General features: G+C 36.9%; 1 protein-coding gene across 6 annotated transcripts in view; it reads right to left on the bottom strand.

Annotated features, from left to right (window-relative positions):
- Positions 1-16,997, bottom strand: part of MTF2 (metal response element binding transcription factor 2) — a 78,501-nt gene that overhangs the window by 28,108 nt on the left and 33,396 nt on the right. For 5 of the 6 annotated variants that reach the window (XR_006206359.1, XR_006206357.1, XR_006206358.1 and 2 more), the window contains exons 2-3: positions 3,459-3,657; positions 3,251-3,332 (exon numbers count right to left, since the gene is read on the bottom strand). Coding sequence is in view for 2 of the 6 variants with exons in the window: in XM_042952857.1 (XP_042808791.1) it covers positions 3,251-3,332; positions 3,459-3,657 (281 nt within the window). In the remaining 4 variants the exon portion in view is untranslated. Of the gene's footprint in view, positions 1-3,246; positions 3,333-3,458; positions 3,658-16,997 lie in introns of those variants that run through there. The other variant, XM_042952860.1, reaches the window with a different exon arrangement.

The raw sequence follows: 16,997 nt of genomic DNA, 5'->3' as shown, positions 1-16,997 counted from the left end.
TATTTTCCACCTACCTTTTTTACTTTTGAATCATTTCTTTTGAATAAACTGCTAGAACTGAGTCTGCAGTACTGAATAAAGAATACAAAGCATTCTTATGCATTCAATGCAACAGTTAAAGTCATACCCAAAATAAAAATGTACACTGCCATCAGTAGTTTATTATTTTCACAGAAACCATAATAGTGTTAGGTGTTAAAATTAAAAATCCTTTTAAAGTTACTTACTTTAACCTATCTCCCTTTTGTAATGCACATTTGAGACTAACATGACTGACTATACATTTTTCCTTATTTACATAAACTTTTTAAAAGAATCTTATTAGATGGGTGAAATTACTCCAATTTATTAAGTTATTTTGGGAGGCCTGGGTGACTCAGTCAGTTAAGTGTCTGACTCTGGATTTTGGCTATTATGATTTCACAGTTCATGAGTTTGAGCCGTGCGTTGGACTCTGCACTGACAGCACCAAGCTTGCTTGGGATTCTCTCTCTCCTTCTCTCCCTGCCCCTGCTTTCTCCCTCAAAATAAACACATTTTTATTTAAATTATTAAGTTAGTTTGGTATATATCTATTATTAGCAAGTTTTTTGTAGGCAGAAAATTACTAAAGCTACTCTCCACATTGAATCTGCCATAATGCAGTTTTCAGATTCATTTGTTCATTCTACACTTGCTCCAATTACATTTGTGCTACTTTCTGGTTGCTATAAAGAGTTAAATAGCCAAGGAGCAATCCTTTTCTCATTTTAATTCTAAGGATAATAAAAAGAAACCAGGGAGCAAAAACAATCACAGACCATTAAACTGATATACAGATGTTGGACATGCACCTCCATCACTTTCACAACTTTTTATATGTACTACTGGCTTTCTTCTTCCTATCTGGAAGGAAGGAATGGATAGAGAGAGGGAGGGAGGGGGGAGGGATGGAAGAAAGAGACAGACAGAAAGACAAACAGCTCTATACTTAACCTGAAGGAACACTGAAAAATTGAAAGGACACAGAAATAAGAGACAAGCATAAAACATGTTTCACTTTAGTGCAACTGGGTGGCTCGAGAGTCTTAACTTTGGCACAGGTCACGATCTCACGGTTTGTGAGTTCAAGTCCCACACCTATGCTGACAGCTCAGAGCCTGAAGCCTGCTTCGGATTCTGTCTCCCTCTCTCTCTGCCCCTCCCCCCTCGCGCTCTCTTTCTCTGAAACTAAATAAACATTAAAAGCAACAACAAAAAACCCCACTTCAGGGGTGCCTGGGTGATTCAGTTGGTTAAGTGTCCGACTCTCAGTTTCAGCTCAGGTCATGATCTTGTGGTTTCATGAGTTTGAGCCCCGCTTCAGGCTCTACACTGACAGTGCTGAGCCTGCTTGAGATTCTCTCTCTCCCTCTCTCCGCCCCTCCCCCACTCACACTGTCTCTGTGTCTCTCAAAATAAATACATACATACATACATACCAATTTCAGTTCTACCATAGAGAAAGACCCATGTTTACAAACTAAGAAAGTAAAGATAATTAGGTATGTAGGGTAACAAGATCTGCTCATTATTACTACTGTTGGAGACTCCCTATTTTTCTCCTACCCATTTTCTCACTGACTCCTCAATTGTAGATGCAAAACATAATTTCAGTACTTTAATCAGTCCCAAGAACTGTAAAAAGTTTCTCTTGGAAAGACATCTTACTAGACTAAGAACTATTGAGTTCCCCACCTAAGCCCTGAGTACTAATTATGTAGATGGTAATTAGAACATTTCTAATTCCTTTACCAAAACTTTATTCTTTAAAAAAAATTAAGAATGAAATCAAGAAACAGAACACAGTAGCAGCACATGGGTGACTCAGTCAGTTAAACATCCAAGTCTTAATTTCAGCTCAGGTCATGATCTCACGGTTCATGAGTTTGAGCCCCACATCAGCTCCACTTCAGCCCTTGTCCTCACTGACAGTGCAAAGCCTGCTTGGGATTCTCTCTCTGCCCCTCCCCACCCCCAAAATAAATAAACTTAAACACACACACACACACACACACACACACACACACACACACACACACACAGTAGTAACCTACCATAGAGTTGCACTTGAGACTCAAATTCAAAACCCAATCACTAAATATTTTAGAAAGGTATCCATCCTTTAGGGAAAGTAAATTTAGATCTCCTTTCTATGAGATATGAAACACAGGTCTTAGTGCAAGCCTATTAACTCAATAAAAAAAAAAAGTGGGGCTTTAGTGTGCAGCTAAAATACTCAGATTTTAATATTCATATTTTTGTAAATCACTTTTCATGAGAGATACCTAAAAAATATCTTTAACAGATTCAAAGAGCGCACAGCAATTATAGGAATTATTACAATAACAAAATGGAAAACACTACAAGAAACCCACCTATAACCAAACCAAAGCATACCTGTATTCATTTTAATTTGCACGCAAATATAGCCTCATTTTCCTATCTAAACATAAAAACCATAAATGGTCATTTCAAGTCATTCTTATTAATGAGCATTTCTAATACTTTAAACCTGTTTAATATATGCTAATTTCCCCAAAAGCATATGGCAAATAGTATGTTCTCAATAAATATTAGCTCTCTACATTACTTTTTTTTTTTAATGTTTACTTATTTTTGAGAGAGAGAGCGTGAGCAGGGAAGGGGCAGAGAGAGAGAAAGGGAGAGATACAGAATGCAAAGCAGGCTCCAGGCTCCAAGCTGTCAGCACACAGCCTGAGGTGGGGCTCAAACTTCCAAACTGTGAGATCATGAGCTGAGCTGAAGTTTGACACTTAAACTGACTGAGCCACCCAGGCAGCGCTCTCTACATTACTTTTACTAATAAAATCAAGTGGCAGTTAAGTTGAAGCCCAAAATGTTACTCATATTAGTGGCTAAAAATTTTTATTCAAAGCTATTAGACACACCCTAACAGTTTACAGATGTGCAATCATTGATGCATCTGTTCTTTAGCCTACCTCTACCCTAACAAGAATAATTCCTTTTCTTCCAGAGTCTGCGACATAGAGTATAACATCTTGAGAAGTATAAAGAATACATCTCCCCAAAAGTGATTGCCGTATCTTAATAGACTGTACTCAACAGAAAACACTTAGAAAATAATAAGCGAAAGAAAGAAAGAAAGAAAGAAAGAAAGAAAGAAAGAAAGAAAGAAAGAGAAAATTACAGGCTAAAGAAAATCAATTTTTCAGTGTAAATCACGTTCAAGAGAAATAGTAGCACCTGCCTGTTTGAATGTCCTTCCAGAGAACCCAGGATTTAGAACTGTCTTCAAATATGATGAAGCAGCTCTGTTTCAATATGTTTATCTGAAATGCAGAGGAATATTTATGGTGATTTGTTTTTAAGTCAAAAACATGAAGTTAAATTTAAATTCAAAATTATTAAAAGTTTACTGTAAAAAAAACAGTAAAAGATATATAAAGATAACTTGCCTTTTTGATAGTTCCAAGATAAAACAAGCCATCTGACCATCTAGCTAGGACATCCTGACCCTCTTCAAATTTACATGCTGGCTTTTTGACTTTATGTCCATCCTGTAAAGACAGCTTGGTCAAGGATGTTGGGGTCTTTTGGTTTCGACGTAAAGGAGACCGCTTGTGGACCAGTGAATTACCTGCCCCTGTAGAGTCTCTGTTTAGGAAATAAAAGACCACATACAAGATCAACTTACTTGTAGAGCTTATTTACAGACCAATGATATGTTCTATATATTAATCAAACACTTTTATTAAAAACCTTAAATTGAGGGAAATTATAACAAGTACCTCAAATCACAAATACTCTCCAGGAACCAATAAGTTTAAAAGGAATGATAGCTGTGTTCAATATTCATTCAGTGCCTATCCTTAGTGAGGCAAGGATTCAGCAATCACTCCGAGACCGCACATATTCAAGGTACCTATTATCAAAATAATAGTTCTAAGTGAAGTGGGTAGGCCATGGTCATGAGCAAAGGATGCCTTAAATCTCAACACTGGTTAAAATAAACTAAAAGAAGTTACATGGCACAATTTCATAAGCACTTGAAAAAGAATAAAAATGATTATGCCACATGTAGTTAAAACACACTAACCAGTGACTTTGGGGCAGCTGGGTATATTAAACTCACTGGCGGAGTAGTCATGACCTCCTTAAAGGGAACCACTACTGAATTATGTCTTGTTTACTGATGCAAATGTGTCACAGACCTTCAAATATACAGACTATGAGTTTAAAAAAAAATGAGAACCACCAATTTCACAAAATCATACTCAAATGAGAGGTAACATCATTTACATTTTTTAAACAAAAGACCCCAAAATTATGTATTCCAAAATTACATTATAATTTATATATTAGCTATTTCATAAACAGCATATCCACAGTATAACCACTATCAACTTTTCTCAAAGGTCACAAAGCAATATTTGTTTGGTTTCACTTTCTCAATTTAGAGGTTTTACTAGATGCATACATACAACAATGTATAAAACTAGACAGGCAATAATTCAAAACTAGATAGTATAAAAGTGAAGCAAAAATAAAACAAGTGGGGAAGAAAAAATATGTTTCAATACCCAGGAATTGGGACTACCTAATTTCAATACCTAAGAATATACAAATTCTAGGAAATTCTGTCATCAGCTATAATACAGATGAACCTTGAAGACATTATGCTAAACAAAATACGCCAAACAAAAAACAAATACCGTAAAATCCCACTTATAAGATGTAACTAGTGGGGCACCTGAGTGGCTCAGTCGGTTAAGCGTCCGACTTCGTCTCAGGTCACAATCTCGCAGTTCTTGAGTTCGAGCCCCGCATCGGGCTCTGTGCTGACAGCTCAGAGCCTGGAGCCTGCTTTGGATTCTGTGTCTCCCTCTCTCTGCTCCTCCCCCACTCATGCTCGCTCTTGCTCTCTCTCTCAGAAATAAAGAAACTTTAAAAAAAAGATGTAAATAGAGTATCAAATTCAGAGAGACAGAGTAAAATGGTGGTTGCCTAAGGCTAGGAGGTCAGCATATGGAGTCAGTGTTAAAAAGGGTATATACAGAGTTTCAGTTTGAAAAATATACTACATTTTTTTCTTCAAGTTTTTATTTAAATTCCAATTATTTAAATACACAGTATAATCTTAGTTTCAGGTACAGAATTTAGTAATTCATCACTTAACATGTAACACCTAGTGCTTTACAAGTTCCCTCCATGATACCTATTATTTAACACATCCCCTCCCAGCTACTTGCCCTCCAGTAATGAAAGACACACTACATTTTAAAGATATCCAAAGGAATAAGATCTCCCCAAATTTGCTGAAAACCATTAATATACATATCCAAGAAGTTCAACAAGCTCCAAGTAGGACACATGCAAAGATCTACACTGGGATTTAACAGTAAAAATGCTGAAAGACAAAAAGAAAAATAACTCATTGTGTACAAGGTAACCCCAATAATATTAACTTCTCGTCAGAAACCATGAAGACCAGGGGCGCCTGGGTGGCTCAGTCGGTTGACCTCAACTCAGGTCATGATCTCGCAGTCCATAGGTTAGAGCCCAGCCATCAGGCTCTGTGCTGACAGCTCAGAACCTGGAGCCTGCTTCAGATTCTGTGTCTCCACCCTCCCCCCCCACCCCGCATCTCTCCCACTTGTGCTCTCTCTCTCAAAAATAAATATTAAAAAAACATTTTAATATAAAAAAAAATAATGAAGGCCAGAAGGCAGTGAGATCCTATATTCAAAATGCTGAAAGAAAAAACTGTCAACCAAGAATCTTAATATACAACAAAACTGCCTTTCAAAAATGAAGGCAAAATAAAGATACTTCAGATAAACAAAAACTGAGAGAATTTGTTGCTAGCAGAGCCACCTTACAAGAAATAACTAAACAAGTTCTTAAGGTTGAAAGCAACTCCTGCACACCCAACTCTAAGGACTGCAAGAATTTATCCTACATCAACTGATTGCAAATCAAACACTTTAATTAAGCTAAGTCCTTACTAGACTGGTGGGCTTCCATCCCACGAAATTTTAGTTAACAGCTAAATATCCTAATCAACTGGCTTCAATCTGCTTCTCCCGCTGTCTAGGAAAAAAAAAAAAAAAAAAGGCAGAAGCAGCCCTGGCAGAGTTTGAAGCTGCTTCCTTGAATTTGCAATTCAATGTGATATTTCACCACAGAGCTTGTCAAAAGGAGGGCTTAAACCTCTGTTCTTAGATTTACACTCTAATGCTCTTTACGCAACCATTTTACCTACGCTCATAAACCGCTATTTTCCACTAACCATAAAGATATCAGCACTCTATCTCCTATTCAGTTCCAGAGCTGGCATAGTAGGAACCGCCCTTAGCCTTCTAATTTGAGCCAAACTCAGCCAACCCGGCACTCTACTAGGAGACAATCAAATCTATAATGTAATTGTCACTGCCCATGAATTTGTAGTAATCTTTTTTATGGTAATACCAATCATGATCAGAGGCTTTGGGAACTGATTACTGCCATTAATAACTGGAGCACGTGATACAGCATTCCCTCGAATAAATAAGCTTCTGACTTCTTCCCCCATCCTTCCTGCTCTTACTCGCACCAATAGTAGAGGCCGGCGCAGGGACTGGTTGAACCGTATATCCTCCTCTAGCTGGCAACCTAGCCCATGCAGGAGCATCCGTGGACCTAACCATTTTTTCCTTGCATCTTGCAGGTGTTTTTTTGAATTTTAGGTGCTATTAACTTCATTACTACAATCATTAACATAAAACCCCCTATCGTATCTCAATACCACATATGTTTGTCTGATCCGTCCTAATTACTGCTGTCCTGTTATTCCTCTCACTACCAGCATTAGCAGCTGGAATTACTATACTACTGACAGACCAAAACCTTAAATACTACTTTCTTCGATCCTGCTGGGGGAGGAGATCCCATCTTATATCAACACTTATTCTGATTCTTTGGACACCCAGACGTCTATATTCTAATTCTGCCAGACTTTGGAATAATTTGACATATTGTTACTTATCATTCAGGCAAAAAGGAGCCCTTTGGCTATATCGGAATAATCTGAGCAATAACATCCATTGGTTTCCTAGGTTTCATTGTATGTATGAGCCCATCATATGTTCACTGTGGAAAGAGACGTTAACACATGAGCATACTTTACATCAGCCACTGTAATTACAACAACAACCAAGAATACTTGTAAAGGTAATTAACCAATTATAAAAGACACTATAAATGCATATTTCTTCTACCTCAGGTATATGAAACAATATGTGTGTATAACTGTATTGTTAGGTCTATAACATATAGAAAATGTAATATATTTGACAATAATAGCACAAAGGAAGTGGTGCAAACAAAACTTTATTAAAGAGAAGAAATGACACCAAGATGGTAACATCAACTCATAAGAACAAATGAAGAAAACCAAAAATGGTAAGTAAATGTAAATGAAGTATATAACTTCAAAGACATATCTGCCATATACCCAAGTTAGCTACTGTTTCAAGTAAAAATGATGTTCTATGAAAAAGCTGCTAGTTCAGTGGGCAACTCAATGACATAAATACCTTATGTATACCTCCTATTTCATCACACATAGCATTAAAAATCTGAACTTAAAGGTAAAATTTAGTGAAAACAATTTTTACTGTTTGATCAAGAAAGTCCTTTAGTGAAATATGGTTTTCTCTGTGTGTGTGTTTACTGTTAGTTCTTAACAATGAATACTGCCTTGTTTCATACTAAGGAACACAGCAGTCTGACCAAATATTGTTTTCACACCATCTGTACAGATGTCAACACAGTGAGAAAGGTAAATAATATCTAAGTATTATGAAAATTATTTTAACCTTGCAGACTCCTGCAAGGATCCACAGATCACATAGTGAGAACCATGTTCTAAATAAATAAATATTGCCATATATTATTGCCATTGACTGTGAGCAAAAGGCATTTAGTGTCATGATTAAGGAGTTAAAACGTTGGTGCGCCTGGATGGCTCAGTCGGTTAAGCCTCCAGCTCTAGGTTTCTGCTCAGGTCATGATCTCATGGTTCATGAGTTCAAGCCCAACATCGAGCTCCGCTCTGAAGAGGCTGCTTGGGATTCTCTCTCTCCCTTCTCTCTCTCTGCCCCTACCCTGCTTGCACTGTCTCTTTCAAATAAACTGTAAAAAAAGGGGGGAGGGGTTTAAAACGCTTAAACGTCTGACAAGACGAGGGCTAGAGAGAAGTAAAAATGGAGAATGAATCACTGCCATTAATCTTACCAACTGGAGTGCTCAATGCCAGGCTGAGAATCTTCTTTCTCCAAACACTAAAACAATTTAATGCCTTCAAATCATAATATGAAAATGACTCTATCAGCAGGCAACTTTCTGGAAAACTATAAATCCAGTGGTCACTTGAGGCATTTTGCTTTCCTTAAGTTAAAGAAACTAACCAAAGCCTGAGCGACATAATTAATTATAGATGAAAGATGACTTCAAAAGAATGCCAAGGTGGCTGATGGGACCTAGAATCTTAGAATTCTAGACTGGAAAATGTACAAAAATCAAAACTGCATACAGTCCCACATAGGTTTTGTGTGCTGTGCTATTGCTTCAACAAATTCTTTTTCACAATGGTCTCTCATCTGGCTCTCTTAAAGTGTTGTAAGGGAAAAGAGAACTAAAATTCCCTTTATTCCTTGTGCTCCCTGCTCCCTTCCACCACTTCCTCCTACTTTGTTCCTCCCATTCACAGTCAAACCTCTGGAGGAAAGTTATACACTCTTAACTCTCTCTACTGTAGTCTTGCCCTCTTACTCTTCAGCCCACTGCAACACACATCACCATTCCCTCATCTAAACATTCCACCAAAAACAGGGAATGTGTCTGTTTTATTACTCTTATTCACAGTTGCATCCTCAAGGCTCTGCAACGGGCATGATATATATAAGGCAGAGAGGTTATATGGAATTTATACAGTTTTAAGCTCAATTCAAGGAAAATCTATACTTAAAGAGTTACATTTCTAAAAATGTGTACACAAATAATCTCAGTTTTGTTCTAAATAAACAAGAGAATCTAATTCACATACTATGGCAAATACACACCAATCTTTTTTTACTCATATAAACATGAAGAATATAAGTCATATATAAAACTGCATTAATAGGTATTTATAAAAAGTATTACCCTTTTTTAATCTTCAGCCCAAAGAAACTTTACAAAAAAATAAAGCAAGAAAGTAAAGCAAATGATCCATAATAGCACAACTGAAACATAACTAGGATAGACATTGTACATTTATCCTCCCAAAGGTTATTTCCCTCATTATTGTCACTGATTACACCCTTCCTCTCTAGAATGTGACCTTTATTAGAAGCCATTTTTCTAATTTTAGAATTTATTATTTCCTTTCTGATTATAAAGGTAAACATAAGATGGTAAAATAAATAATACAGAAAGAGTGAAAAGTGAAAATTCCCTATGCTACTTCCTCCTACAAAAGAACTGTTATTCTCTTAACTTTTCACACACACACACACACACACACACACACACACACACACCACATATATAGACATAATTCATATAATGTTTTAATAAAAAGTGGAATATTATGTAACCTCTATAACTTTTCTTACACAATAATGTATCATGGCCAACACAATGTCCATCTGTGAAAGTATAAAACAAAAGTATGTAAGGGGTGCCTGGGTGGCTCAGTCAAACATCTGACTTCAGCTCAGGTCATGATCTCACAGTTCGTGAGTTCAAGCCCCGCGTCAAGCTCTGTGCTGACAGCTCAGAGCCTGGAGCCTGCTTTGGATTCTGTGTCTCCCTCTGTCTGCCCCTCCCCCACTTGCACTCTGTCTCTCAAATAAATAAACATTTAAAAAAAAAGTATGTAAGATAATTTTTTCTTCAAATGCTAAGCTACTTTCCAACTACTACTCAACTGAGGAACATTTAGTATGTTTCCAATGTTTTACTATTACAAGCAATATAAAGCTCATCCATTTACATTTTATTTTTTAAGCGTTCCCATTACTACATGGGATAAACTCATAAAGAATAATTACTATATCAGGGTGCCTCAGTGGCTCAGTTGGTTAAGTGTCTGACTTCGGCTCAGGTCATGGTCTTGTAGTTTGTTGAGTTCAAGCCCCACGTTGGGCTGACTGCTGTCAGTGTGGAGCCTGCTTTGGATCCTCTATCGCCCCTCTCTCTGCTCACCCCCACTCTCAAAAATAAACAAACATTTAAGAAAAATCTTTAATTAAAAAAAAGAATACTTGCTACTATATCAAAGTACATACACATTTTTCCTTTTTGCTGTAGAAAATTACAAACATATGCAAAAGCAGACAAAACAAGTGAAAGAGACCATCAGGTAGTCACCATCCAGTTTCAATTACCATCTCATGGCCAATACTATTTCATTTAAACACCACATTCCCCAACCTACATTATGTATATATTTTGACTGATATTATCAAATGAATCTCCAAAAAAGGTACTAATTAACACTCACTGACACTACCAGGACAGTACTTGAAGGCCCATACCTTCACCAACAGTATTATGCTTTTGCTATTTGACAACACACACACATACACACACACACACACACAATATTTCAATCTACAGTTCTATTATTATTACATAAGTATTTTTTTCCAGGTTTGCTCATTTTTATGGGTTCTGGAAACAGCAGATATTCTCTGTCCTTTTTTAAAACTGAAATGTTCATCTTTTTCATAATGACTTAAGAGCATCTTATATATTATGAATAACACTTTGTTACACATGTTGGAAATAGTTTTCCCAGCTCATACATTATAAAAGTGCCATGACAAAGACTTTTTTTTAAAAGTAGGATCCATGCCCAACATGGAGCCCAATGGAGGGCTTGAACTCACGACCCTGAGATCAAGACCTCGGCTGAGATCAAGAGTTAGACGCTTAACTGACTGAGCCACATAGGTGTCCCAACAAAGACTTCTTGATTAGGGAATAAGTACGTGTGGATGATCAGTTGACTCTGGTCAGTAGCTACAAAGCTGTAACTTTTCTCTTGCATCCAGGCTAGGCTACCTTGCGTGTTTAAGAAGTCAGAACAGAGAAAATTTAAGCGAAAAAAATAAAGGAGTTGGTTTGCATGCCCTTTTCTTAAGCTCTGTACTCCGAACATCTGCTGCTGGGTTATGTAAGGTGCTGTGTTCTTCCCAACACCCATCACACCTGCAGTCCATGCCTTTTCATTTTACAGGATGTTAAGAGTGTCTATAATACTGTTGCTTCTCCCAGATGGAGTTAGTACAACTTAAATTTCACTGTATTTGGCAGACAATCTTTAGTGTATAAATTCAGTGCAGTTCTAATTAATCGCAGCAAGATTTTCTGAAGTCAAATGTTTTATAAAATTTGTAAAAAGAAAAAAAAAACTAAAAATCCATAGATTAGTTAAGTCAACTTTAAAAAAAAATTTTAAATATTTACTCCTTTTTGAGAGAGACAGAGCACCAGTGGGGGAAGGAGAGGGGGAGGGAGAGGGAGGGAGGGAGGGAGACAGGGAGACAGGGAGACAGAGAGACAGAGAGACAGAGAATATGAATCCGAAACAGGCTCCAGGCTCTGAGTTGTCAGCACAGAGCCAGACATGGGGCTTGAACTCACGAACTGGGAGATCATGACCCAAGCCAAAGTCAGAGCTTAATCGACTGAGCCACCCAGGCGCCCAAAGTCAACTTTCAAAAGGAAAAACAAAGAAGGGAAGACTTGCCCTACCAGATACTGTGACATATTCCAGAGAAAATTGTTCTGAACAGGTAAGGAACACATAAGAACATCATTACAACAGAATAGGCATCTCCAAAACAGTTTCACTTATGGGAAGTGGATGGATATATGACAAAAATGACACCACAAATCAGTACAGAAAGAACATATTATGTAGTAAAGAGTATTGGGGAAACTGATTCACTTAAATGGAGAAGTTGCACTCCTAATTCACAATACACAAAAAGGTGAATTACAGATGGATTAAAGACATAAAAATAAAAGGTAGAAATTGAAATATAACTAGAAAACATAGAATATCATTATAATCTTGGAAGTAAAGCACACATACATGGAAATATCCTGCAAATATGTTGTTGAGAACAGAAACAGAACAAAATTTATACCACAATGATCATTTATGCAAAGTGAAAACACAAATATATAATACCATGTATTTTACAAGGACATATATTAAATACTTTCAAGTCAGTATGTTAAGACAATTGGTAAATGAGAGTGTATATCTGAGGACTGGGGAAACTAGACATATCCTGACCACAAACTTGGGATAATGTAGTATACTTTTTTCTATGTTACTAAGATCTGACCCAATACATCAGCTCTTCACAATACACAATATAGATGACAAAGTAGCAGAAATCAAGTCACATTTCAAGAATGGTCACAACCATGATCACTATTTGCTATATGCTTCTACTATTTGACAACACACACACATAGAGTATTTCTATCCATAATACTATTTAGAGAAGCATTTTTCCTTCACTGCTACAGATATCCATCCTGAGAGAGACTGCCTGAACAATGAAGTTTCCTCCCTTGAAACCAAATGGGAGACCAAGGGTCAAGCTGCTTCTTCTTTCTTGGTTTACTACTCCCACAATAAATAACACCCTAACTCAAGAACTTGGGAACTGGATGCATAATTCAAATAATGTGGCCTTTTTTCTTCCCCAATTTATTCCCCCAGCTAACAAGAAAACTATCTGAATATTATATGGGAGACCAAGGACAGTTGATTTCATCTGTCTGCAATAATCTCTGAGGATTTATATGAAGCCACTATTAAAAAACATGGGTTAAGAACTTGATACAGTATAATTTCTCAATAAATGGTAGAAGAAATATCAAGAAATTCAACTCCCTTTCAGGTTCATTATTTTTCCTTCAATAAATATTTAATAAGTATCTGTTCTAGGCCTGGTGAATAAGACAGTCAAGGTCCCTATGTTCAGGGCCCAAGATTTTGGTAGGAAAGATTCAGCTAGACCTTCCTTCTTAAGGCCCCTTTCCTGATTCAACCCAACCCACCAAGTTCAGGCTAGATGCTCTCTTGGGGTATGCAATAGTTCTCCCATATTATACTTCTCACACTGTGCTTCATTTGCCTACTTATCTTCATCTATTCCCCACTCTCTAAACAGTTTATACTCTGAAAAGGAAAAAAAACTGTCCCATTTTGCTTCCTATTACTTTCCCAGAACTTTGCAAAGTGCCCAGAATGTATTAGGAACACAATAAATAATCAGTATATACCAGTAATAACTGGCAATTTAATTAAAGGCAATCTCTAAAGAATCAAACACCACTATTCCATCACAGGACTTGTCTCCCAGGAGGAACTTTCATCCCTCTACTGTGCTGCTGAATTTCTCTCCGCTTCTCTGATAACCCAATCAGCCACGATTGATCCACCACAACCATGTCTCTAGTAACCCTGCCACTACTCTTCAGCCCACACAGTTCCACTTGGCAGCAAAGGAAGTAAAGGAAGGAAAACCTAGTCCCACTTCGCACTGCCACCCTCCACTGGAGGACTCCTCTCTCTCTGACTCACCCCAATCCACAAAGTCAAAAGAGTATGCAATTGCAGGAAATGACAGGCACTACTAAGAGAGAAAAAAAATAAAATACCTAATTCTACTGCTATCCTAATCTTTTATCTGTCACAGGTCCTGACTAATCTCATCTCTTAAAAAGCAAAAGCTGCTATCTATCCCAGACTCTTTCCCACAATTTCTTCCCTTCTCTGAGAAAAAAAGCACAACATGTGTGAGTGAATCACCTGTGAACGATATAATGTAACTACACAACAGTGCCACTTTTGGTGGCAAATTTTTCACAAAGATACAGTCAAATTCATGAGGCCACGCAGGGCCAAAGTAGGGCCCAGATACAAGCAGAAGTCAATCTACTGAAGCTTGGCTCTGCATTAAAGCTATGGGGTAAGAATTCTCTTTTATCTCTTGAGGAAGGTATAAGTAAAACGAAGCTTGGGGCTGGCTGAATTCTTTCCGTTTGAGGTTTCCTTGAAAGTAGAACATCAAAGGGGACCAGGGTCAGACCTAGAGAATAAAAATCATAAAGCAGGCAGCTTAATGGCTGGCTCTACTCTAATCCTTAGATTCATAAATTATAAAAAAAAATAATAATAATAACACTACATACTTTTTAAAAATCATGTACATAGAAAGGTTTAAAACAAAACGCAACAGTTGCCCACCCATCCCTTTCCATATCCCAATCCTGTTCTGCAGAGGCAGGTGCTTTCTTAACTCTCTCAGCTATTTCTTCTAGAAAATACCTCTATATTTCTAAATAATGTGTTATATTTCTTTTTAATTCATCTATTTCAGATCTGACTTTTTATAAAAAATTATAATTACCAACTTCCATCCTGTACAATCTTACTGCACTAATTTCATTAAATCAATAATGTGTTTTAAGTAATTAAAAACTGTAAACATTAATCACTGCAAAGCTAAATGGCATACTCTTGTTAAACAACTTTTCTTATTCACTTTTTATTTTTCCTGGAATTGCTTATTAATGCATTCCTTTATCTCTTCTCTGTTTCAAATTGTCAAGAATTCTAAACCTTTCTTTTCTCCACAGGTAACTCTTGCTTCTACAGCTCTCCATATTCCTGCACCACTCTGCACGGATTACCCCCTAGGCCTTATCATCCTCCAAGTTTCTCTTCTTACTCTATTTTCTAGATTGTACATTCTTTTGCTGAAGCAATGGCTTGCAATTAAAAGATGTAAACACGTACATTTTCTGAGCCTTTAAGTATCTAAACCTATCTCAATCCTAAATTCAAAACAGACTATTTCCTGGATATGGAATTTGATGTTGAAAGTATTTTCCCTAAGAAGTTTGAGGATATTCCTATACTACATTTAGCACTCAGCACTGATAATGAAAAATCTGATACCACTCTGATTTTTACTCTGTAGGTACTCCAATCTGATACACTCTGATTTTTATTCCTTGGGTACCCCCTCATTTCGTTTTTAGGATCTTCCTTTATCCTTGATGTCTTCAAATTTCATAAGGATGTGTCTAGATGGAAGGTTTTCTTTCAGTCATACTTGTTCAGCTCTCAGTAAATCCCGTCCATTATCTATTTCTTTAGGAATCATTTCTCCTGTTTATTTTGGGCTCTACTTTTATGCAGGAGACTTTCCTCAACTATTTAGTGATCCTTAGCTGTCCACTGATACTTAACATTTTAAGTTATAAAAATGTACACAGGAACTCTTTATATGTGATGCCAGATTTTATACAGTGCTGAACTTTGTCTTGGGGTGATTAGGTGGCAAGGCAACACTTAGGTTGAAAACTTCTAAATGCCAACATATAGAAGTCTTTCCTTGGGGACTTATCAATGTAACTATTTTCTCCACATTCTTTACCTGAAGAGCAAACAAGTGGATGTGGATGGGTAATGTTCCACCTGCTTAAGACACAAACACCTCACTCCTACTATCTGCAGATGTTATCCTCTCATCCCTCACCTTGCTGGATCCTTGGTCTGGGTTACTACTAGTGGCTCAAAATTAGCAGATGGACAACATTGACAAGAAACACATAACAGTACAAGGTTATATTATGAAACCATCACAATGGGTAATAAATATTAGAAACACTGCAAGTAAGTTAAACTACAAGACTATGAACTGCCTGACTTCAATCCTAATTTCCACTTATAATGGCTTATATGCAAAAATGTAGCCTTATAAACAACTTACATAGTTTTGTCTCCCAACCTGATGTTAATACTTGAAAACTAGTATCTCAGAATAAATATATTTTTTAATTAACCGGAACATTTTAACCAAAACAGTCTGTTGCCCAAACCACTTTAACAAGACTCCCATGAAAATTAAGGAAAATAAGACGATCTTATTTAAATTCTATGGCTGTGGTTACCCAACAAATATTTGTTGAATATCTGTTATCTACCAGGTACTATGCTGGGTGTTCAGAGAACCAGAAACAGGCTCCAGGCTCTGAGCTGTCAGCAGAGCCCAAGACGGGGCTTGAACCCACATACCATGAGATCATGACCTGATGCTCAACTGACTGAGCCACCCAGGCACCTAAAACAAACTCTTAACTACAAAGAACAAACTGAAGGTTGCCAGAGGTGAGGAGGGAAGGGATGGGTTAAATAGGTGATAGGGATTGAGGAGAGCACTTCTGATGAGCATCAGGTGATGTATGAAATTGTTGAAACACTATAATGTACATCTGAAACTAACATAACACTATGTTAACTGAAATTAAAATAAAAACTTTAAAAAAAAAAGAATCTGTACTCTGTTGCTTTTGGGTGGAATGTCAGGCTTGGATGCAATGTATGCTAAATCCATCTGGTCTAAAGTGTCATATAAGGCCAATTTTCCTTATTTTTTTCTGTCTGATCTAACCATTGATAAAAGTGGGGTATTAAAGTCCCCTACTATTACTACAATTTCTCTCTCTCTTTAGGTCATGAATATAACTGGGTGCTTCTATCTGAATGCATACAAATTTACAAATATTACAGCCTTTAGTTTTATTGACCCCTTTATCAATATGTAATGCTCTTCTGTGCCTCTTACTACATTATAGTCTCTTTTCAGACCACAACAGTATGAAACTAGAAATTAATTATAAGACGAAAACTGGAAAGTTCACAATTATATCAAGATTAAGCAACATGCTACTGAACAAACACACTAAAAAAGAAAAAAAAATACCTGGAGACAAATGAAAATGGAAATACAACATACCAGAACTTAGAGGAGATACAGCAAAAGCCGTTTTTTTTAATTTATTTTAATGTTTATTTATTTTTGAGAGAGAGAGAGAGCACAAGCAGGGGAGGGGCAGAGAGAAAGGCAGACACAGAATCTGAAGCAGGCTCCAGG

Source organism: Panthera leo, chromosome C1, assembly GCF_018350215.1.
Source record: "Panthera leo isolate Ple1 chromosome C1, P.leo_Ple1_pat1.1, whole genome shotgun sequence".
NCBI lineage: Eukaryota > Metazoa > Chordata > Mammalia > Carnivora > Felidae > Panthera > Panthera leo.
Note: the sequence above shows the minus strand (reverse complement) of the source record. Positions and strands in the feature narration are given on the sequence as shown.